The sequence below is a fragment of the Eumetopias jubatus genome, unplaced genomic scaffold (assembly GCF_037043125.1).
Source record: "Eumetopias jubatus isolate StellerSeaLion01/CBP00866 unplaced genomic scaffold, mEumJub1_p1.0 scaffold_4, whole genome shotgun sequence".
NCBI classification, from domain to species: Eukaryota; Metazoa; Chordata; class Mammalia; order Carnivora; family Otariidae; genus Eumetopias; species Eumetopias jubatus.
In genome coordinates this window covers 63,914,538-63,939,424 of record NW_028274810.1, presented here as the reverse complement: position 1 = coordinate 63,939,424, position 24,887 = coordinate 63,914,538, and the positions used below count along the sequence as shown (strand labels likewise).

Here is a 24,887-nt window from a genome sequence, read left to right as displayed (position 1 = left end):
TTTTTATCCTAATTCTTCTCTGAGATTTTCAAATCAAGGCAAAAATTAAATTAAAAGAAAAAAATAAAATTTTTTGGACAAGGCCCAGCTCAAGTTCCATGGCCTCCATGAAACCTTCCCATAAGTCCTTTTTCTTTTCTGAACTCATACATTTACTGTCTATATTGCTCACTTAGCCCTTTTCATCAATCAACAAATTAAAAAATGAATGCACTGAACCTAAAAAAATTAATGCACTGAGATCTGAAGGGCACCTTGTGAGATGCTGTGAGGACACAATGTATTATCAGTTAAGTTTTCATATATGGTCATTTCCTTTATTAAGTTGTACATTGAAGTGAGAGCTTTCTTATAGTCTACATGGCGGCCATCACTCCTGACTAATGAACCAAATTCCTTTGCACAAAATGTTGAAGAGAAATTAAAAACTGAAACAGATTAATACAAATCCCTTTAATAAGGCATATCAATGACAACTTCATGTTTAAATAAATATATTGTTAAAAAACCATGCAAGAGTATTTTGTTATAATTACTAAGAAAGATTTGAGACTGCTAGTCCCTCTGCAGAAACACTATGCACAGATGCAAAATGATCAAAGGCTGATATAATAATGAATCTCAAATGAGTGGCGTGGCCATCTCGGGTCTGCAAAGGAAAAATCAATATAGAAGCTTTTAGCAATTCTAGTTAATTTGTTAAACAGCAGTTAGCAGAAGAAAGGGTTTGATGCAAAAATGATATCCTAAATATACAATAATATATAAGATATAATATTCAGCTGCATATAACAGTACCGCTGCTCTGAAGTATCATCAGGCAAGGATCAGCATTGGTTTGATGAAAAATAGCAGGTGGAACTAAAAATTGCAACTTTTCATTTCTGATTAATTTTTTACAAGTGTCTTTGCAACTTTTCATTTCTGATTAATTTTTGACAAGTGTCTTTCTAAAGTATTTTTCATGTTAGGAGACTTCCTTTGTTTGATGATTCCTCTGACTATACTACCCTGAAACATTATTATACTTTTACATTTATATAATTTCTCTGGAAAGCAATTTGGCAATATACATAAGCAGGTATAAATATGTCTACACTGATGGACCCAGTAATTCCATTCCTTGAAATTTAATCTTAGAGAGTAATTTAAAACGTGAAGATCATGGTAGTGAGAACATGCATAAGATGTCCCCTATAGTATTACTTATAATGACAGAGGGAGGAAAAGTGAAATTAGTGAACATTTGCCTATCTTCATACATTTCATTTTAAAATTGTAATTATGAACTTGTAATATAATATTGTTTAAAAAGATACAAAATTCTTCATTTTTACTATTAAACTATGTGATGCACGTTGACAACTAGAAGAAAATAAGTGTAATAAAAGCTCTCGTGGCAGGGTAATAAAATCATGGGTGACTTCCAGCTGCCCACTCTCCCTCACTATTTTCCATATGTTCTATAATGTTGGAATGCTCCTTGATTCACAGTGAGTCCTGAAACAAAATACTTAGCAGAGGCTTACTAATCATAACCCATTAGTAAAGATGGAGAAAAACAGGCAGATAAAATTCAGTCTAATTAATCATTTTTCTGGCCCCCACTGGCCTCTCCAGTCGTTGGGCATATTTGGGTGGTGGAGAAGATAATTAATAGCATTCAAAAACTTCCTACAGAATCTTTTGAAGCACGGATTTCATAGCAGTGCCCAGTAAGTTGTGAAGAAGGAAACTTAATGGACAAGGTTCCTCTTTAAGCCTCATTTAGAAAAACCTTAATGAAACAAACACTACCACCTTAAAAAAAAAAAAAAAAGCCCACACATTCAGTTGTTTCACTTTTTTGTGTTTGTCTAAAACCAGGGCCTGATAAACTAGCAGGAACAGAGAAACTCCTGATGAGGCAGCAGCTTCCTCATCAACGGCCATTCATTCCACTTGACAAGCAAAGCCCAATGGAATGTTGTCGAAAAATGCTGGTTCTCTTTCCACCTCATCTCTCTTTGGCTTATTTGTTGCTGATCCTATGCTCCAGTTCCCCTTATGTGAATCTCCCTTGTCCTTTCATGCTTAAATTAACATCCGATTCTGGCATCTCAACCTTTTTTGATTCCTATTCTAAAAGGCCTACAGAATCAAATGAATGAAAGCAAAGCAAGTATATGTTCAAAATAAATGAACAAAATAAAAACAAGTAAGTAAATTGTTTTATCCTTGTTGTTATTCTATGACAGATAAATGCCTTTAGGCATGCTTTATAAGATTATAGTATTATTGAGAATAACCTTCTCTCTTGGTTGATTAGGTATAGAACCTGTAACATATCACAAGGATATTAACTTTATGACTAAGGAGATAGATTTAAAATGTAAATACATTGTGCTGACTAAAGATAATGTTTATCTCTACAAAGTATATTGACTTACCATAATTTCTTCATTTTGAAGCTGCCCCTCCTTGTGGACTAGATCTAAAACACAAATTTAACAGAAATGAGTTAGGGTTCAAAATACATGAGGACAGCTACTGAAATTTATGCTCAGCAAAACATGATGTCTGGTAAACTACAGTTAGATTAGACTTACCAGGGTTTGGGGGTTAAAATTCAGTATCAAAATAGGAATATTTGATGTAAAAGGCATGAAAGATAAACTGTGAGCTCTAAAACATCTCTAGCGAGTATATACAAAAGGAAATGTAAATCAGAGTAAAAGAATATAAAATAAGGAATTGATAAAATGTGGAAATCCCTCTCAAGGATCAAGCCACTAACAGTTATTACAGGCCTGAAAGGAGCCGTCTTATTACCACTCTCATGGGTAATGACTACAGCTCTGTTTCTCACGCTGACTTTTTACTGTGATGTTGAATTATGCTGCCTGTGAATTCATCTTTTTTGTTATCCAACTTTAGAAAGCCTTTATTCATATAATTTTAAAACAGATTAACTTAGTTGGTCATGAGTTAATCATATCAAACATTCTTTTAGAAACATGAAATATTTGATTGATATAATGATAAATATTGACATTATTTAGAAATTAATTTTATTTGTATCAGAATAGCTGGTGCACATAATTTTTAAAGGCACATACTACAAAAAAGGTAGTCTCTGGGAAGTAAGATGGTGCATGACTTTCTGTTTCCTAACCTCTCTCTGAGGTAATGAATAGTAATCTGCCGCTTGATCCTTTCTTTCACCTTCAGTCCTGCTCCTGAGAGGCAAATACTTTCAACTCCTTCCGCTTTTTTTCCCCTAGAATTGTAACATGTTTATATTCCTTTTCTCGATTTATCAATGTTTTACTGACTTTATTTATTTTTTAAAAGATTTATTTATTTATTTATTTGAAAGAGAGAGAATGAGAGAGAAAGAGAGCATGAGATGGGGGAGGGTCAGAGGGAGAAGCAGACTCCCTGCTGAGCAGGGAGCCCGACGTGGGACTCGATCCCGGGACTCCAGGATCATGACCCAAGCTGAAGGCAGTCGCTTAGCCAACTGAGCCGCCCAGGCGCCCAATGTTTTACCGACTTTATATTACGGTAGGAGGAAACTAGGTTTCTTAGATCAATATCCTCTTCCTCCTCCTCCAACTTTTCCCTCTTGCCATCCTCTCAATTTTGAAATCAATACTTGACAGCTACATTATTGCCTATGTAAATGTTATTTACTCCTGAAATAAGTATCGAATTATGATCCCATTTTCTTTCCTATACAACTCCTCCTCTACCAGGAGTTAATAATAACCTCTTCTTTCATTGCTTAGTTTTTCAGTTATGAAAAATTGGAAAATTTCACATCAAAGAAGACACAATATAATTTCTGTATATACCCATCATCTTGATTTTATCATTACTAACATTTCACTATACTTGATTTATGGAATCTTTTTTGCTAAAGTATTTTATTTTTTAAAAGGTTTTATTTGAGAGAGAGAGCGCGCACGTGAGAGAGAGCACGAGCAGTGGGGTGAGGAGCAGAGGGAGGGAGAAGCAAACTCCCTGTTAAGTAGGGAGCCTGACACAGGGTTCGACCCCAGGACTCTGGGATCATGACCTGAGCCGAAGGCAGACGTTTAATCGACTGACCCACCCAGGTGCCCCTTGCTAAAGTATTTTAAAGAAAATATAAGACAACATGACATTTCACCTCCAAATATTTGATTATCCATCTCTCAATAATAAGGATATTTTCTTACATAACCATAATACTATCATACCAATATTAAAAAATGCTTTAATATCACGTAATACCCAGTCCACATTTAAATTCCCAAATGTCCCCAAAATGTCTTTTTATAGTTGGTTTATTCAAATCAGAATTAAGTCTCCTTTAATCTTGAACTGCTTTCTTTCCCCAACACACATTTTTCCCCATGTCACTGACTTATTGAAGAGACCAGGTCAGTCTTCCTGTAGAATGTCCCACATTTTGTCATCTTGCCTCTTCATGGTTTCATTACGTTTATTCCTCTATCTTCTATTTCCTATATACTGGAATTAGAGCTAAAGGCTTGATTATATTCAGGGTTTGAGGCATTCATCAAATGTCTGGTGATCTTTGGCTCTCTTTTGTTACTTATAAATAAATCATTTTAAAACTGTGTGCATGAGCCAGGCTCACTGACTAGGACTTCTATAGAGCTACCAAGAATGAGCTAGCCTTCGTCAGTGTCCATAGATCTTTTTTCTGGAGCCATTTGGTTTCTCCAAAAATATTTAGTCTCCTGGCTGGGGCTGTATTCTTGATTGCTGTCATAAACAGTAGAGCATAGAGGAGTTCTCACCATTCAATAAGCAGGCTTCCACTTAAATCCTGTTTTCAACTCCACGTCTCACTTACTTTCTCTACTATGTCTGGTCTCCCTGAGTTCTGACCTCAACATTCAGTGTCCTTTGTTATCCCTTGCAGGTGGTTTGTGGGAGGAAGGAGGAGTCATATAGTTTTGTGGGACAGGAGAACTTACCCTAGGGTCAGACACTCTGTATATAGATGTTCAATTAATCACCCTTGTTTTCTGGTCCGTTTCTCACTCGCACTTTCCATGGTACCTTCTGCCTTCAAATTCTAGACCTTCCTGGGGTTTTGTTGGGCAAACTGGCTTGCTTTACATTGATATTCTCCTTGGAGGGCACTTAGGTTATAACCTACTCCATTCAGCTACATTAATTACTTCTCTTCCATCTGTGTCCTCTCTTCCATAATATAGATGAACCCCTCACAGCCTCTTCGGTCTCCTGTTTTCTGTTTGTTTTTAGTTTTTGTCCTTGTAGGTTTATGCCTCCTTTTATTCCTTTATTATTATTTTCAGGGTATTTTGGGAAGGAAAGGAAACAGACACATGAAAACATGTTGTGTTTAACTAGAGGCAATTCTGCTGCTGACCTTGAAATAGTACCATTAGGAAAGAAGGAAAGTCAAGAAACTAATATTTATTGTCTACCATATATAGTATGGTAGATACTACGTTCACAAAAACCTTAAATGGTAGGTTACTGTCCCCATTTTTCAGATAAGGATACTGAAACTCAGAAAAATTAAGTCTTAACATGCTAACATTACATAACCAGTAAGTGAAAAAACAGTCTTGTACTGAAACCTAGGTTTTTCTAGGCTCTAAATAGAGTCACAGGAGTCAACTTTTTTCACCAAAATGCAGCCGAATTGGAAATACAGAATCAGGGACAATTCTCTACTCTCTCATGCCCAGAACAGTGCTGGTGAAAAAGCACATACCTCTTTCAATCCACGGCTCAAAATCAATTGGCTCTTTAGATGTGCTCTTTTCAATCCTCAAGGTCCTCACTGACATTGTAAGTAAACAAAATAAATAAAGTGTTAATTACCTACCTGATTTTATGTTGCTGTCCCTATATTCCTTTTTTTTCTCTGTCTGAAAGTGTCAAGCACTGGTGGGACTGTACAAAGTACTGGGATCAGAAATACATGTTCTGAAAATCATTCACGTACTGTTTTTCTGTAGGGCCCTATGGTAAAATGCAGTCTTGTGTCACTGTAATCTTATAAATGTTGGCAAAGCACATAATACAAAGAGTCTTTTTGAATTTGGTGTCATCCAGTTTTTTGTGTACTGGTAATAGTAATGGTAATAATAATAATAATAATAATACTGTTAGTGATCTTGATCTTGGTCATAAACCTTTATGAAGAAACTACTGTGAGTCAGGCATATTTACTTATTCACTCTTGACTATAATCTTATAAGAAAAAGTATTACTAATCCACTTTACTGATGAGGAAACAGGCTTAGAGAAATCAGCACCTTAGAGAAGTCAGGCAAAGTGTTCAATGATACAGAGCTAGTAAGGGCCAGAAGTGGAATTCAAACTTTAGGTGGGTCTGACTCCAGAGCCTCTACAATTCATGACAGTAAGAGACTTAACCAGAATGCAGGCATCTTCCTTCTGCATTGTTTTCTCTCCATTACCCCTAACCCAGATCCTGCTATCGCAGAACCATTCTTCTCTGTTCTGTGCCCTGGGGGGAGGACCCCTGTGGATGGCACCACTGGCTTCTGGTCAGATTTGGCCAATGGGTGGCACTGGGAGGAAACTGGAGGGCAGTGGCGAAATGAGATCACATTGTTTTTTCCCCACTCCCTTCCTGCTTCCGTGCCCTGTCTTTGACAGTGGTTGGGTCCCTTCATGATTACAGCTGCTGCCGGGCAGGCCCTTAGCCACAGACTCCAGCTCTCAATGGGCTCTGGTAACACAATTTCCATCCCTTATCCCAGGGGTGGTAATGGCTTATTGCTGTGGCCAGTTTCAGGGCATTCTCACCATCCCTGGTTTGTTCCCTTACCCAGACCATAATTTTGTAAGTAATCTCATCAATAAAGCCTTTTCATTTGGGATGTATTCTTTCCTGCCATGATTTTATCTGAAATACTTTATCCTTAAATAAACACAAGACAGGATTAGAATGATGTTCCAAAGGGAGAGTCCCCTCCTAAATCCCTCAGAAAATGCCATTATTAATAGAAGAATAAAAATTATCCAATGCAAATAATCAAAGTTATCAGATTTTCAGAAAGAATTTGACAGAGAACCCCAAGCCAAATGAATCTGGAATAAAGATGTTGAAGAACCTAGTGTTCTGGCAAGCTGGATTCTTATGTTCATAATAGGGTTTTTTGCCAAAGATTTTCACATAGTAAATTGCATGGAAATTATTATGCGCTTTGGAAGCGTTTCAAATTTGCAATTTTAGAGAAGCTAACTGTGCTCAAGGCAGTTAACTCATACTCCCCACTTTCCCACCCCAGCCATAAAACTGGATTCCATGCTGCAAAGAAAAGTTAGTGTTTTGCCAAAGTTTATATATGTGCCCTCTACCTATGAGAAAATTAAAAGATGATGAATATTAATGTATTATTTGCTTACCAAAGTAACTTTGGATTACAAGCCTTTCAATCCTTACATGTTTGTGAAAACAAATAATGAACTCTTGAGGAAACATTCCTGTTGTGGTCCAAAATGTTTCTGGATTCCTATGGTTAATTTTAAAGAAAAAGAAAAAAGAAGAGCCAAATAAAAATACTTAATCACAAAATTCTAGTGGATAAGTATTTTAAATAAATGACCCTGGATTCTTGAAATCCCTTTCTATCTCTTCCTTCTGCCTCTAATCTCTCCCCAACTTTAATAATTCTTTACTACTAGCGGATACATTTTTTAAAAACATAGAAACAGAATTGATGTCATTCTTGTCTAAAAGCCTTCAGTGGCCCCTTAGTGCCTATAAATCTGCCCGTGTAGTATGGCATTTTACGACCCTGTATGATCTGGTCCCATTATTAAAGTACGCTGTCTCCCATCACGGTATCCTCTCCTGTTACTGTAGTCACATTGGGCCAATTAAGATTCTACAAACATGTCATACAGGCACGTTTCTGTGCTTTACTTAGTTCATGAGGTTCTCTTGACCCAAAAGCCTCTCTTCCCTTACGAGTTTATTCGCTCTTTGGTCCCATCTCTCAACCCCAACAAGTCAGAATCACCTCAGCCCTCCTTTGCACTCAGCATCCATTTTTGCATTGGTACTTACCTCCTGTGCTTTTATGGCTCCTGCTAGATGCTGAGTTCTCTGAGTCCAACCACTTTCTCTTAATTATCTTTATACCCCAGCAACTATTGCAATGGCTGACCCATAGTAGATGCACAGATGTGTGTTGAAAAAAAACATGCATTCAATTTTATGTCATATATGTAATCAAATATATACATAATATATATAGTACTGTCCACAGAAATAACCATTTCTATTTTAACTATATAAGCTCCTTCTTTCTTTTTTGGATGTAAAATTTTACCTACAGTGAAATTTATTTTAAGTATACAATTCGATGAGTTTTGACAAATGTATATACTTATGTAACCATTATGCTAGGGCAACCAATACCCCCAATTAAGATAATATAACATTTCTATTGCTCCAGAAACTTTCCTTCTCTTTCCTTCCAGACAATTCTTACCTCCCCTAGGCAACTATTGCTCTGTTTTTTGTGACCATAGACTATGCCACAATTTGGTTATTCATTCTTTTAATTATTTTGTTGGATATTTGGATTGCTTCCAGCTTTTTAGTATTATGAATAGGTTGTTATAAACATTCTTGTACAAGTGTTTTTGGGACATATTTTCATTCCTCTTGGGCAATTATTAGGAGTAGAATTGCTGGGTCATAGGGCAGAGGTATGTATAATTTTACAAGAAGCTGCCAGATTTCCAAAGTGATTGTACTATTTTACATTCCTACCAGCAATGTAAGAGAGTTCTAGTTGCTCCATACCCTTTTCAGCACTTGCCTTTGTCAGCTCTTTTAATTTTAGCTATTCTAGTGCATATAAAATGGTGTTCGACAATGGTTTTAATTTGCATTTCCCTGATAACAAACGATGCTAAGCACTTTTCTCATATATATACATATAGAGACCAAAAGCTTTACTGACAACACAATTTATACATATTTTATATATGCGTTACATACTGTATTCTTACAATAAAGTAAGCTAGAGTAAAGAAAATGTTAAGTAAATCTGAAGGAAGAGAAAATATATTTATACCTCTGTACATATATTTATTGAAAAAAATCCCATGCAGTTCAAACCCATGTTATTCAAGGGTCAACTGTACTTTACTATATATTTTTGTAGGAGTCCTTTGTGAGATATATGTATTGTGAATATTTTCTCCCAATCTGTAGTCTGTCTTTCCATTTTCTTACTTGTGTCTTTCAATGAGTAGAAGTTTTATTTTTGGTGAAGTCCAGTTTTATTACTTGTTTCTTGTATGTTTAGTGATTTTTATGTCAAAGAAATCTTTGCCTACCTCACTGTTACAAAGGTACTTTCTGATGTTTTCTTCTTAAAGCTTAGTAATTTTAGCTCCAAGTGGAGATCTATGATCCATCCTGAATTAACCTTTTTGGGCTTGGTATGAGGTAGGGGTGGAGGTTCATTTTTATCAGTGTTTATTCAGGCATTCCAGCACCATTTATTAAAAGACTTTCCTTTTCTTATTGAACTGCCTTGGTGTCTTTGCCTACAATTAATGGCCTATATATAGGTAGATCTGTCCCCTTCATCTTATTCCATTGATCTGTTTCTATATCCTTAGCCTTCTGTTGAAAATTAATTGACTTTGTATATGTGGATTTATTTCTGGGTTTTCTATTCTGTTCCATTGGTATATATATATCTATCTTTACAAAAATACCACACTATTTTGATTACTATAAGTTATTTTTAAGTCTTGAAATCAGATAATGTAAATGCTCAAACTTTCTTCTTTTTCAAATTACTTTGACCAGACTAGGCCTTTGCATTTCCATATACATTTCAGAATCAACTTGTGTTTTCTGTAAAAGTCAACTGAGGGACGCCTGGGTGGCTCAGTCAATTCATTGTTTTTGACTCAGGTCATGATCCTGGATCCTGGGACTGAGTCCCACATCAGGCTCCTTGCTCAGCAGGAAGCCTGCTTCTCCCTCTGCCTGCTGCTCCCCCTGCTTGTGTTCACACTCTTGCTCTCTCTCTCTCTCTCTGACAAATAAATAAATAGTAAAATCTAAAAAAAAAAAAAGTCAATTGAGATTTTGATCGACAATGTACTGAATCAACAGGTTATTTTTGGGAGAAATTGCCACCTTAATAATACTGAGTTTTCCAACCATGAATGTAGTGTATCTTTTCATCAACTTAGTTATTCAATTTTTCTCAGCAACATTTTGTGGTTTTCACTGTAAAGGTTTTGCATATCTTGTTAAATTTATTCTTAACTCTTTTATGTTTTGACTGCTATTGGAAATGGAATTTTTTTAAACTTTAATTCCCAACTGTTTCCTGCTATTATATAGTAATACAACTGATTTTTGCATATTGGCCTTGCTAAATTTACTTATTAGCTATAGTAGGCTTTTTAAAATAGATTCCTTGTTAATATAGATTCTTATGAAACATTAAGACAATCTGTGAACAAAGACAATTTTACTCTTTTTTTAAAAAATTTATTTATTTGACAGAGAGAGAGAGCGTACAAGCAGGGGGCTGGCAGGCAGAGGGAGAAGCAGGCTCCCCACTGACCAGGGAGCCTGATGTGGGGCTTGATCCCAGGACCCTGGAGTCATGACCTGAGCTGAAGGCAGCATAACCTACTGAGCCACCCAGGCACCCCAATTTTACTATTTCTAATCCTTATGTGTTTTATGTCTTTTTTTGGCCTTATTGCATGGGCAAAAACCTCCAAAACAATGCTGAATAGGAACAGTGAGAGCAAACATTCTTGCTCCCTTTCCAATCTCAGAGGGGAAAGCATTTATTATTTCACCACCAAGCTGAACATGTTTAGTAGATGCCTTTCTCAGATTGAGGAAGTTCCCTTCTCTTCTTTGTTTGCTAAGAATTGTTATCATGAATGAATGTTGAATTTTGTCAGATGCTTTTTCTTCATCTATTGGGATGATCATATGATTTTTCTCCCTTGTTCTGGCAATGTGGTGAATTACACTCAACCTTGTATTCCTGTGATAATGTGGTAAATATGCCAACCTCGCATTCCCAGGATTAATTCCATTTGCTGGATTCAATTTATAAGGATTTTTGTGTCTATGTTCATAAGGGATATTGGTCTTTAATTTTCCTTTCTTGTTTCCATGCTTTTTTTCTTTCCTTTCCTTTCTTTCCTTTTCCTTTCCTTGTAATGTCTTTGTCAGATTTTGGTATCAGGGCCATGCTGTTCTCATAAAAAACAATTTGAGAAATGTTTCCTGCTCTGTTTTTGAAAGATTTATGTTTTCCTCTGAATATTTGATAGAATTTAATTTATACAAGAGATACAAGACTATTCAAATTTTCTATTTCATCTTTTGTGATTTTTATAGGTTTTTTAAGGGATCAGTCCACTTAAATTGTCAAATTTATTAGCCTAAATTTGTTCTTTAATTAAAAACATTTTAAAATTGAGGTATAATTGACATACAACATATTAGTTTCAGGTATAAAACATAATTATTTGATATCCTAAATTTGTCCTTGATAGTGACTTATTAATCTTTTAGAAACTATAGTGATGTTGCTTCTTTTATTGCTGGTACTGGTGATTTATATTTTCTCTATTCTTTCTTTGTCAATCTTCCTAGAGATTTATAACTTTTAATAAACCTTTCAGATAATCAATTTTGGCTTTGCTAATTTTTTCTAATTGTCTATTTTCTATTTTATTGATTTCTGCTCTTACCTTTGTTATTTATTTTCTTCTACTTTCTTTGGGTATAATTTGCTCTTCTTTATCTAGCTTCCTACTGTGGAAATTTAATTACTGGTTTTTAAAAATTCTTTTTAAGATAAAATATTTATGCTATAATAAATTTCCCTGTAAGCATCACTTTAGCTGCATCCACAAATGTGGATATATTGTGTTTTCATCATCATTTGGTTAGAAATATTTTCTAATATACCTTGTGATTTCTTCTTTGACTGATGGGTTATTCAGAAGTGCCATGTTTAGCCCTTTTGGCTCCCTGAGCAGTGCCATGGCAGTTGCTAAGAACAAGCGCTTTACGAAAGGTAGCAATAAGGGAGCCAAGAAGAAAGCAGTTGATACATTTTCTAAGAAAGACTGGTATGATGTGAAAGCACCAGCTATGTTCAATATAAAACACATTGGAAAAACATTAGTCACAAGAACTCAAGGAACCAAAATCGCATCTGATGGCCTCAAGTGTCGTGATTTTGAAGTGAGCCTTGCTGACCTGCAGAATGATGAAGCTGCATTGAGCAAATTCAAGCTAATTACTAAGGATGTTCAGGGCAAAAAGCCTGACTAATTTCCATGGCATGGATCTTACCTGTGACAAAATGTGCTCCATGGTCAAAAAATGGCAGACCATGATTAAAGCTCATGTTGATGTCAAGACTACTGATGGTTATTTGCTTCATCTGTTTTGCTTTTTTTTAAAAGATTTTATTTATTTGACAGAGAGAGACACAGCGAGAGAGGGAACATAAGCAGGGGGAGTGGGAGAGGGAGAAGCAGGCCTCCCCTGGAGCAGGGGGCCCGATGCGGGACTCCATCCCAGGACCCTGGGATCATGACCTGAGCCAGAGGCAGACGCTTAACAACTAAGCCACCCAGGTGCCCCTGTTTTGTGCTGGTTTTACTAGAAAACGCAATAATCAGATTTGGAAGACCTCTTATGCTCAGCACCAACAGGTCCGCCAAACTTGGAAAAAGATGATGGAAATCATGACCCAAGAGGTGCAGACAAATGACTTGAAGGAAGTGGTCAACAAATTGATTTCAGACAGCATTGGAAAAGATATAGAAAAAGCCTGTCAGTCTATTTATCCACTCCATGATGTCTTCGTTAGAAAAGTAAAAATGCTGAAGAAGCCCAAGTTTGAATTGGGAAAGCTCTTGGAGCTTCATGGTGAAGGTAGTAATTCTGGAAAAGCTACTGGGGATGAGACTGGTGCTAAAGTTGAACAAGCTGATGGAGATGAACCACCAGTCCAAGAATCTGTTTAAAATTCAGACATTTAATGGTGACAAATAAAAAATCTTACTTGTGATGTTTAATTTCTGATGGTTCTTTTTAAATAATGTAGGCTTGGTGAATCAGATATTCTGAACTGATGGTGATGTGAACTTTTCTGAACTGTTGTATGGATTTTATCCATTGCTCTGTGTTACTAAATAGCTGCAAAAGAGTAGTGATCCATTTTAAGCTGTAGTGATCTAGGAGTATTATAGAGGATTAATAAAAGGAAATCTTAAAAAAAAAAGTGCCATGTTTAACTTCTAAGTTTCAGGGACGTTTTTCCAGATATCTTTTAAATTTACTTGTAATTTATTTATTTTTAAAGATTTTATTTATTTTTTGAGAGAGAGAGAATGAGAGATAGAGAGCATGAGAGGGAAGAGGGTCAGAGGGAGAAAGCAGACTCCCTGCTGAGCAGGGAGCCCGATGCGGGACTCGATCCCGGGATTCCAGGATCATGACCTGAGCCGAAGGCAGTCGCTTAACCAACTGAGCCACCCAGGTGCCCAAAATTTACTTGTAATTTAATTACATAGTGGTCAGAGAACAAATTCTTTTTTCTCCAGCTTTAAATTAAATTTAATTTAATCAACATATAATGTTGTGTAAGTTTAAGGTATACAACATGATGATTTGTTTACGTGAAATCATGACCATAATAAAGTTAGTTTACACATCCATCATCTCACATGTACCAATTTTTTGAATACATATTCCCTAAGGTATCAATCTTTTGAAATTTATTGACTTTATGGTCCAGCACATTTCAGTGAATGTTTAATGTATACTTCTTCCAAGTGTCATTGTTTGTTTGTTTTTAAAGATTTTATTTATTTATTCATGAGAGACAGAGAGAGAGAGAGAGAGAGGCAGAGGGAGAAGCAGGCTCCCAAGGAGCAGGGAGCCCGATGCGGGACCCGATCCCAGGACTCTGGGATCATGACCTGAGCTGAAGGCAGACGCTTAACCATCTGAGCCACCCAGGCGCCCCAAGTGTCATTGTTGATTATAGTGTTGTATAAATGTCAATTCAGTCAAGGTGACTGACACTGTTGTACAGATCATTCTATCTTTATAATGTCTTTACTACCTGTATCTTTAGGTTCTTTGTCTGGCTACTTTATCATTACTGAAAGGTGTTAAAATCTCCACCTATGATTGTGGATTTGTTTATTTCTCTCTTTCATCTGTCAGTTTTTGCTTTATGTATTCTGAAGACTATCTCTTCCTGATGAAAGAATGCTCAAACATTATAAAATGTTCCCTTTATCTCTGGAATTCTCCTCATCTTACATTCTACTCTGTCTGGTAGGGATATAGCCATATAGCCACTTTCTTATGTTTACTGTTTATAGGATACATCTTTTTCATCCTTTTATTTTCAACCTATTTGTGATTTTATAATTAAAGTACATCTCTTGCAGAGTATATACCTGTGTGTTATATTTTTACCCAGTCTGACAATTTCTGTCAATTTCTATTATTTAATTGAAGTGTTTAGCCCATTGGCATTTAATATAATTATGGATATGGCTGGGTTTAAGTCTACCATCTTGCTATTCATTTTCTATTTGTCCCTATTTTTTTCTTGTTCTATTTCTCCTTTTCTATCTACTTTTGACTGAATAAAAAAAGCTAAAATTCCATTTAATTTTCTTCGTGTGTGTGTGTGTGTGTGTGTGTGTGGTTATTCTCAAGGTCATAAGAACCTCATGATAGTAAATTTACATTGAACTCCGTTTTTGTGCCATTATTTTCATATATTTTACATTTATACATATAACATTTATTACATATATACATAATAAATCCCACAGTACAATGTGTTTTTCCCCATTAAGTGGTCAGTTGAATTTTTAAAAAATTAAAAGAAAAAGAATAGTTTTTTTACATTTATCATTTCCAATGCACTTAATTTCTTGCTGTAGGTTTAAATCTCCATCTAGTATTATTAACACTTCAACATGCAGAACTTCCTTTAACATTTCCTGTGATACAGGTCTACTTGTGGTGAATAAAATGTCTCTATTTCATCCTCATTTATGAAGAATATATTAGCTAAATACAGAATTCTGAGTTGACAGGGTTTTTTTGTTTCTTTTTCAGCATTTAAGATATTATTCCATTGTCACCTGTATTCCATTTGTGATGCAAAGTCAGCTGTCACTGGTACTACTGTTCCCCTGTAGTTAATGTATTTTTTTCTGCAGCTGTTTAAATTTTTTTTATTTTTCAGCAGATTACAGTATAGTCTCTTTGTATGTATCTTGCTTGAGGTTTCCTGAATTTCTTGGATTTATAATTTGGCATTTTTTAATAAGATTGGAGAACATTCAGCCAAAAAGTAGAAATAACCTAATATCCACCAGCTAATGAATGGATAAATAAAATGTGCTATATCCATGAAATGGAATATTATTTGTCAATAAAAAGGAATGAAGCACGGAGATGTGTTATAACATGGGTGAACCCTGAAAACATGTAAATGAAAGAAGGTAGTCACAAAAGACCATATATATGATTCCATTTATGTGAAATCTCTGAACAGGCAAATCTATAGAGATATAAAGTAGATTAGTGAGCACCTAGGGTTGGTGGCGATAGGGGAAATATAAGGTGACTGCAATGGGTTGCAAGGTTTTGTTGGGGGTAATGAAATGCCCTAAAATTGATTGTGGAGATGACTGCATAACTAAATATGCTGGAAGCCAATAAACTGTACATTTTAAATGGGTAAATTGCACACTGTGTGAATTATCTGTCAATAAGGCTGTTACCAAAAACAAAACAAAACAATACAGGTCCAACGCACAATTCTGGATTTTTTATACTATGCTTACTATTTCACAATTTATTTTTTATTTATATTTATATGGTTTTAAGTTTTATTTATTTAAATGACTTTTAACTGCCCTCTGTTTCTCAGGTGATTTTAATGAACATGACCAATATAACAACATCAAATAGTATATAGAGATGTACTGGTTTTAAAAATGACATGGGGCAGGGGCGGCTTGGGTGGCTCAGTTGGTTAAGCGTCTGACTCTTTGGGCTCAGGTGATGATCTCAGGGTGGTGAGATCAAGCCCCATGTTGGGTTCTGTGCTCAGCATGGCGTCAGCTTAAGATTTTCTCTCTCCCTCTGCCTCTGCTCCTCCCCCTGGTCACACACTCTCTTTCTCTCTCAAAATAAATAAATAAAATCTTTAAAAAGTGACATATATGAGTATACAGTCAATTAATCTATGACAAAAAAAGGCAAGAATATGCAATGGGAAAAAGAGAGTCTCTTCAACAAATGGTGTTGGGAAAACTGGTCAGCTAAATGCAAAAGAATGAAACTGGACCACTTGATTACACCATACCTAAAAATAAACTCAAAATGGGTTAAAGACCTGAATGTGAGACCTGAAACCATAAAATTCCTAGAAGAAAACATAGGCAGTAATGTCTTAACATCTGTCATAGAAACATTTTTCTAGATATATCCCCTCCAACAAGGGAAACAAAAGCAAAATTAAACTACTGGGACTACACCAAAATAAAAAGCTTTTACACAGTGAAGGAAACCATCAACAAAATAAAAAGACAATCTACCAAGTGGGAGAAGATATCAGCAAATGATATATCCAATAAGAGGTTAATATCCAAAATATAGAAAGAACTTATACAACTCAACAGCAAAACCCCCAAATAATCCAATTAAAAATGGGCAGAAGACGAGCAGACATTTCTCCAAAGAAGACATACAGATGGCCTAACAGACACATGAAAAGATGCTCAACATCAGTAATCATCAGGGAAATGCAAGTCAAAACCACAATGAGATATCACCTCACACCTGTTAGGATGGCTAAAATCAACAACACAAGAAACAAGAGGTGTTGGCAAGGATGTGGAGAAAAAGGAACACTCATACACTGTTGGTGGGAATGCAAACTGGTGCAGCTACTGTGGAAAACAGTATGGAGGTTGCTCAAAAGACTAAAAATAGAATCACAATATGATCCAGTAATTCCATCACTGGGTATTTACCCAAAGAAAATGAAAACACAAATTTGAAAAGATATATGCACCCCCATGTTTACTGCAGCATTATTTACAATAGCCAAGATATGGAAGCAACCAAAGTGTCCATCCATAGATGAATGGATAAAGAAGATGTGGTATACATACAGTGGAATAATACTCAGCCATAAAAAAGAATGAAATCTTGTCATTTGCAACACATGGGTGGAGATAAAAAGTATAACACTAAGTGAAATAAGTCAGTCAAAGAAAGACAAATACCACATGATTTCACTCATATGTGGAATTTAAGAAACTAAACAAATATGAAAAAAAAAAAACAGACTCATATATAGGGAACAAACTGGTAGTTGCCAGAGGGGAGGTGGGTGGGGAGATGGATGAAATAGGTGAAGGGGATTAAGAGTATACTTGTGATGAGCACTGAGTAATGTACAGAACTGATGAATTATTATATTTTACACCTGAAACTAATATAACACTGTATGTTAATTATACTGGAGTTTAATAAATACATAAATAAATAAATTTTTAAACGACATATAACTGAATTCTCATAGTTAGGTATAATGAAGTCATAAAAATGGTAGTTTTCAGGGCGTCTCAGTGGCTAAGTCATTAAGCGTCTGCCTTTGGCTCAGGTCATGATCCCAGGGTCCTGGGATCGAGCCCCGCGTTCAGCTCCCTGCTCAGCAGGAAGCCTGCTTCCCCCTCTCCCACTCCCCCTGCTTGTGTTCCCTCTCTTGCTGTGTCTGCCTCTGTCAAAAAAATAAGTAAAATCTTTAAAAATAAAAAAATTTAAAAATGGTAGTTTTCTTTTAAAGATTTATTTATTTATTTTAGAGAGCACGCATGTGAGAGTGTGGGGGTGGGGGAAGGGGCAAAGGGAGAGGGAGAGTTTCAAGCAGACTCTGCACTGAGCGTGGAACCCAATGCGGGGCTTGATTTCATGACCCTGAGATCGCAACCTGAGCCAAAATCAAGCATCTGATGCTTAACCCACTGCACTACCCAGCTGTCCTAGTAGTTTTCTTTTAAATAAGGCTTTAGAGCTAACAACCATTTAACATCTATTATCTCATGTGATTTTTTTCACAACTCTGAGGTAGTCAGGGAAGGTGGTGTTATCCCCATTTTTCAGATCAGAAAAGTGAGGCTCAAAGAGTAACACATATGCTTTTAGTCCAAGGTAATATATATAGTTCACTTAACCAGGAATTTTAACTGTAAATCTAGTATTCTACATTATGCTGAAAGGACTAATTCTCTCTCTTCTACTTTTTCTCTTAACTCATTTTTTATTCTAGTGTAGAACTTCCTTTCTCCTTTTCATTGACATATTAAATACCTGAGGGCGAAAGTAGAGTCAAAGGCAAGCAGAAATATAATCACTTTCTTTAACTCTTATTTCTGAGGAAATTGAGAGTTGGAAGACCTATCTAATGGGGGCAATCTTATGGCATTGTTTTCTCCAAATAATTCTACAGTTACTTCCATTTAGACAAACCAACTTAGGAGCAGAGATTAATTTTTAATACTACTATATAAAGTCTAATTGTACTTGTTGGAAATACATATACATTAAAAGTCTCTGATGTGTTCTGTTATCAGGTCAGTAACTATTTTTATTCTATAGAATTTTCTGTACTAAGGGTTTTGTCCAATATAAATGTTATGTCCTTAATCATTCATTAATATGGACTGATCTTTGGAAAGATCTCTATTTCTTTTTTTAAAAATTTTAAAAAAGATTTTATTTATTTATTTGGGAGAAAGACAGGGAGAGACAAATAAATAAAATTTATTTATCTGGGGAGACAGATAGTGGGGGAGGGACAGAGGGACAAGCAAACTGCCTGCTGAGCCTGGAGCCCAAAGCGGGACTCAATTCCAGGACCCTGAGATCATGACCTGAGCCAGAAGTCAGATACTTAACCGACTGAGCCACCTAGGTGCCCCAGAAAGATCTCTATTTCTGAAAACAACTTAAGGTAAATCTCATTATACCTGTGTATCATCACAGCAGTTCCCACATTAATCTCTCTACTCTGAGACAGAGTGGGATAAATAGCTATTACCTGAATTTCAGGAAGTAACAAACTAAGAAGGATTAAGAGGCACAGGTGAAAAAACAGATGTTAAGTTTTGGATTCAAACCTAAAGTTTGGGGGCGCCTGGGTGGCTCAGTCATTGGGCGTCTGCCTTCGGCTCAGGTCATGATCCCAGGGTCCTGGGATCGAGCCCCGCATCGGACTCCCTGCTCAGCAGGAGGCCTGCTTCTCCCTCTCTCACTCCCCCTGCTTGTGTTCCCTCTCTCGCTGTGTCTATCTCTGTCAAATAAATAAATAAAATCTTTAAAACAAACAAACAAACAAACAAAAAAACCCTAAAGTTTGAGTTATCATAGTATAATACAAAGAACCCCAAACTGGGAGTTAGAAGACATGGGGTTAATCTTGATTCCACCACTTGGTTATCTGTGTAATTTTGAACGAGTCATCTTTACCTCCGATAATCCTTTCCTCATCTTTAAAATAAGGTTGAAAACACATTTTTAATATATTTTGCCTCTTATTTCCCAAGCTTATGGTGAGGGTCAAATGACATAACATCTATGAAATGATAAAGCCCTATGTGAATATAAAATAATACATGCATATATACATATATAGATGTATGTTTGTGTGTGTGTATACTCAGCTACTTTCCAGTATTAATTGAATTTGACTGATATTTGATGATCTAATTCAACAAGCTACTCAACAACTATTTTAAGACATTCAGGAGTCAAAGATGAGTAAGTCATAGTCTCTAACTTTTAGGAATTCATAGTTAAGAGAGGATACAAATAATAAATAATTATACAATAAAGGGATAAAAAGGTAATAGATGCATATACTAAATTCTTTTAGAGTCTGACGAAAAGGTAAAGTAATCCTACATGAGGCCAAAGGGACAGATGTCAGAGAAGAGATAACAATCAGGCTTAAAGGAAGAGGTTAGTTGCTAGAATTTTATCCAGATACATGGAATTCACAATAGAACACAAAAATACCACAAGATCTGTGTTATAACTGGCTCTGCTTTCAGCAGTTAAAACTAGTACTTGACCTCTTTAGAATTCTCTTACCATAACTCTAAAATGAAAGGTTTAGATAAGATAAATTCCTAAGTCTGAATCAGCTCTAAAATTATATGATTCTGTGAATCAAACTTTGGTCATTGTACAGATACCAAGAAAGAGAAATCAAGAGAGTAATAAAATAGTCACAACTATCAAAAAAGGAGTTTTTCCATTAACTATTTTTCCTTGGAATTTAAAAATCCAAGAATGATATTTATCTCTACTTTGAATAAGCTCTAACACAGTAAAGAGAGGAAACTGGAAGGAAATCAAGAAACTGAGAACCAAACAATGCAGGTAGATAGCAGGAAGTCAAGCCTTCAGTTCAGCAAAAATGTTGCTTAGACCGCTAAGGAAATAGGCAATAATGAGAAATTACAATGTTTTTCTTCCTATTTACTAAAAAAAACTTGGAATAAAATCACAACCAGATATTACAATGTACTCTTCCCTAAAATGAGACAGTTGTTGTTTAAAGTTTTGCCTTGTTAAACCATTTCTTAAAAAACTGTTTGTATAAAAGGTCAGTTTAAAAATTATAAAGAAAAGGATCAAAAACCTAAATATGCACAACTGAATTTGTTTCAGGAATGGTACCAAAGGTGGATATCGTCAAGTAATATACTTCACCAAACATTTATTAAACTATGTTTAAAAGTTCTAGTTGTTGTAAAGCATAGTCCCAGTACTGAAGGGGTTCACTGACCTAATATCAAGACTTTAAGGAAGAAAAAATAGTAACTCTTACCCATCAATAATATTTTCAGGTGGGTGTTTTTCATCACTTGATGTAGCTAAAATCACTTCGGTCCCCTCAGAACTCGAACACAGATTAATTTTTCTCATCTTAAAGTGTTTAACCTGCAAATAAAACAATAATAACAAAAGCAAATTCTTGGTTCTCTGAACTTTATCCGAGAAAAGGGAGAGAGAAAGCCTGTTGCCTAGCACACAGCTTAACAACCAAGCTATTCAACAAGTGGGAGGGACTCTAACATGTTTATTTATGTAAGTAAACTTCTAACCTCCCCCAGGAATAATCTGTAAGATAATGATTATTTCCACTATTCTACTCCACAAAACAAGACACTAACTACTCTGACATCATTTTTCTGATTCTAAAATTAAAAGTCCTCAATAATGATAGAGAAACAGTTAACAGGCTAAGGTAACACGAATTAATGGGTAAATTTAATAAAATTATTTATATCGTTATATTTCTGAAATTTAAAAAAAAATCTGGAGCATATAAAGATGTTTTCGTGATTGGTTTTATTTTTTCTTTTTTAAAGTAGGCTCCATGCCCAGCACAGAGCCCAACTCGGGGCTTGAACCCATGACTGTGAAATCAAGAGTCAGATGCTCAACCAACTGAGCCACCCAGGTGCCCCACGTGACTGTTTATCCATACATTTATCAACTGAAATAGCAAATAATATTATTCACATGCTAAAAAATACCTTACCATCATTATTTTTTGAAGCAGAATGTAAAATAAGAGAGAAGACAAACTTTGCTTATTTTTAAATCTATACCAGTCATTTGGGTCATGGATTTAAAGACATTTCTACTGTATGGTAATATTTCAAGTTTAATAAAAATATCCTGAAAAGATAAGGACCTTGGTGGATTAGACAGAGAAGGCGAGAGAAGATTCTATCAGATCTCACCCACCCTCCTCCTTGATCTGGTGGTGACAGGACACAAACCAATATATAGATGCAAAGTGACTGTGGAAGCTGTATCTATAAAGAATTAAAAGACAAAAGAGTGTTTGGAAAAAGGAGGAAGGCTTCCAATACGCCTCATACCCTGGCCTCCGGCTAACTTTTTAAAAAAATGAAACTATTTCAAATAAATAATAGACAAAGCACAGAGAGTATCACATATACTAAACAACTATGTACCCACTGCCTGGATTTAATAAATGTTAACATTTTTGCCCATTTCCTTCCTTGTCCAGAGGTAATAGCTATTCTGAAGTTTATGAATATCTCTTTACTATATTTTATACTTTTATCATATACATATCCATAAACGATATGTACTGTCCTTTTAAAACTTAGATTTCTCGCCATATATATCCTTATACTACTTGCTTTTTTCATTCAATATTATGTGTTCAAGTTTTTATCATGTTGATACATGTAAACCTACTTTATTCACTTTAACTGCTGTCAGGTATTTCTCCATTTCTCTAATGATAAATATTTAGGTGTTTCCAATTTTTTGCTATTATAAACAAATTTGAAATGTATACCTTTGTGTATGTATCCTTATCATTTGTGGGAGGGAAGTCTTTATGATAAGAGTATCTTTCTTTACAGAAGTAAAACTGCAGAAACTTAGAATCAGCATATCTTCAAGTCAGTAATTGATCAATTTGATCTTGAAATTTTAACAATTTACACTACCATCTGCAGTGTTTGAGAGTTTCTGCTTCCTCCTACTCTCACCAACTTGGTATTATTAGATATTTTGGCTTTAGCCCATCTCATTGGTGTGAAATTGGGGTGCTTTTTAAAATTTTTTTGTCTTTTTCTTTTTGGTTTGTAGGAACTTTTAAAATAAAACATTGTGGATACAAATCCTTTGTTATATGTGTTGCATGTATCTTCTACTACTCTGTAGCTTGATTTTTCTTTTTAACTTTGTTTTCTTGTGCATTTTCCCACCCCCACGCACTTTTTTTTATTACTGAACTATAACATACATAAAGAAAAGAACACAAATCAGAATTATATAGAGTGATAAATCTTCACAAAGTTAACACACCCAGGTAATCACCACCCAAGGTAAAGAAATAGAATATTACCAGCACTTGAGAAGTTCTCTGCATGCCCCCTCCCAATCACTTCCCTCCCTCCTCCCCAACATAAGCATGGTCCTTATTTCTAACAGATTAATTTTGCCTGAAATTTATATACATAGAATCATATAGCTTGTACTCATTTGTATCTGGTTTCTATCACCCATTACGTTTTTGAGACTTAGCCATATTGCTGTGTCACAGAGTTAAAGTGCAACTAAGTAAAGTGAAGTAAAATTATAACCCAGCCCCAACCCATCTCAAACCCTAATAAGATCAAAGAAACCATCCCCTAAGTGGAGCTTCACAGGAAACTGGGTGTATGAACTGAAAAGCAAAGAAAGATTTCTTTGATCTTGGGTACTTAGATCCCAAACCCCTGATGGAGGGAACTGATCTCACTCCCAAATATTTGAAATCAGAGGTAAACTGAAACTATTTAAATAAAACTACCAGTCAGTCCAATTCCTAGGTGGACTGAAGTGATCTGCCCCTTATCCTGGCTGTGGGGCAAAGAAAATGGTGAGTTCTCTCTGGGAAAAGTCATTTTCTACTTCAGTGTCTATTATTCTTTTAAACACAACATCCAATGTATAAAGTCACTTCAGCAGATCTATAGATGATCCAAGTATTGGAATTAGCAAAGATAGCTACTATGAATCTGTTAGATAATTTAGTGAAAAGATGGACAAAATGGGTGAATAGAAAGGGAATTTTAGCAGAGAAATGGAAACTCTAAAAAAGAACAAAATGAAAATTCCAGAACTGAAAAGTATAGTATCTCAAATAAAGCATTCATTACATGGGCTTAGCATCAGACTGGACTCAACATAAGAATGGGCCAGTAAACTTAAACATAGGTCAACAGAAATGATCCAAAATGAAACATAGAGAAAAAATGAAAGTAGCAGAACAGAGCATCAGATACCTGTGAAACACTATCAAACTATTCAGAAATATATGTAATACATGTAATACATAAGGAGAAGAGAAAAGGAGTAGCTTAGAAGAAAAATCTGAACAGATACAGCTGAAAATTTTCCAAAGTCTATGAAAGACATAAACCCAAGATCCAAGAAGCTCTTGAACCCTAACTTGGATAAACACTACAAAGAAAACCCCACTTAGACACATCTTAGTCAATCACTGAAAATTAAAGAAAAGATAAATTAAAAGTAGTCAAAGCAAAAAACACATTACGTTTAGGAGAACAAGAATAAAAACTGTCTTCTCATCAGAAACAATGGAAGCCAAAAGTCAGTGGAATGACATCTTTAAAGTGCTAACAGACAAAATACAGAATTCTACATCCAGCAAAAATATCCTTTGCAAGTGAAAGCAAAATATAGGCATTTTCAGGCAAACAAAAGCTGAAAGTATTTGTTTTCAGTGAACACACTCTACAAAAAATTGGAAAATTTTCAGCTATATGGGGTAGAGGGGGCAGAGGGAAAGAGACAAGCAGCTCTGAGCTGAGTGCGGGGCCAACGGGGGGCGGGAGGGGGGTTTGATCTCACAACCTTGAGATCATGACCTGAGCAGAAATCAAGAGTTGGATGCACAATGGACTGAGTATCTGGTTTTATAATCAAGATTGTACTCCCAACATAAATAAGTTACAGAGCTTCCCCCTTGTCTAGTTGTTGGAGCAATTTGTAAAAGAGAGAGGTTATTTGATCCTGTAAACCTGGTAAAATCTTTGTAGATAGATTTTTTTTTACTATTTCAAATTCAACTGTTCTTTTCAGGTTTTCTACACCATCTTAGGTCAATTTTGAAATTTATATTTTGTAGAAATATTACCTATTTCTTCTTAATTTTTATATTTATTGGCATAAAGTTCATTTTTATTGTAATTTTAAC

General features: G+C 35.4%; 1 protein-coding gene and 1 pseudogene across 6 annotated transcripts in view; one reads left to right on the top strand and one right to left on the bottom strand.

Annotated features, from left to right (window-relative positions):
- Nucleotides 1-438: 438 nt before the first annotated feature.
- The window catches only part of IFT25 (intraflagellar transport 25), a 28,733-nt gene continuing 4,284 nt past the window's right edge, over nt 439-24,887 (bottom strand). For 3 of the 6 annotated variants that reach the window (XM_028106900.1, XM_028106896.1, XM_028106897.1), the window contains exons 2-6: nt 20,964-21,076; nt 7,408-7,514; nt 5,741-5,809; nt 2,430-2,473; nt 439-649 (exon numbers count right to left, since the gene is read on the bottom strand). In XM_028106900.1, the coding sequence (XP_027962701.1) occupies nt 536-649; nt 2,430-2,473; nt 5,741-5,809; nt 7,408-7,514; nt 20,964-21,061 (432 nt within the window). In that variant the 5' untranslated portion in view covers nt 21,062-21,076 and the 3' untranslated portion in view covers nt 439-535. Of the gene's footprint in view, nt 650-2,429; nt 2,474-4,672; nt 5,298-5,740; nt 5,810-7,407; nt 7,515-20,963; nt 21,077-21,889; nt 22,075-24,887 lie in introns of those variants that run through there. The other 3 variants (XM_028106899.2, XM_028106901.1, XM_088022413.1) reach the window with 3 other exon arrangements.
- LOC114212149 (small ribosomal subunit protein eS1-like) lies at nt 12,056-13,050 on the top strand (annotated as a pseudogene).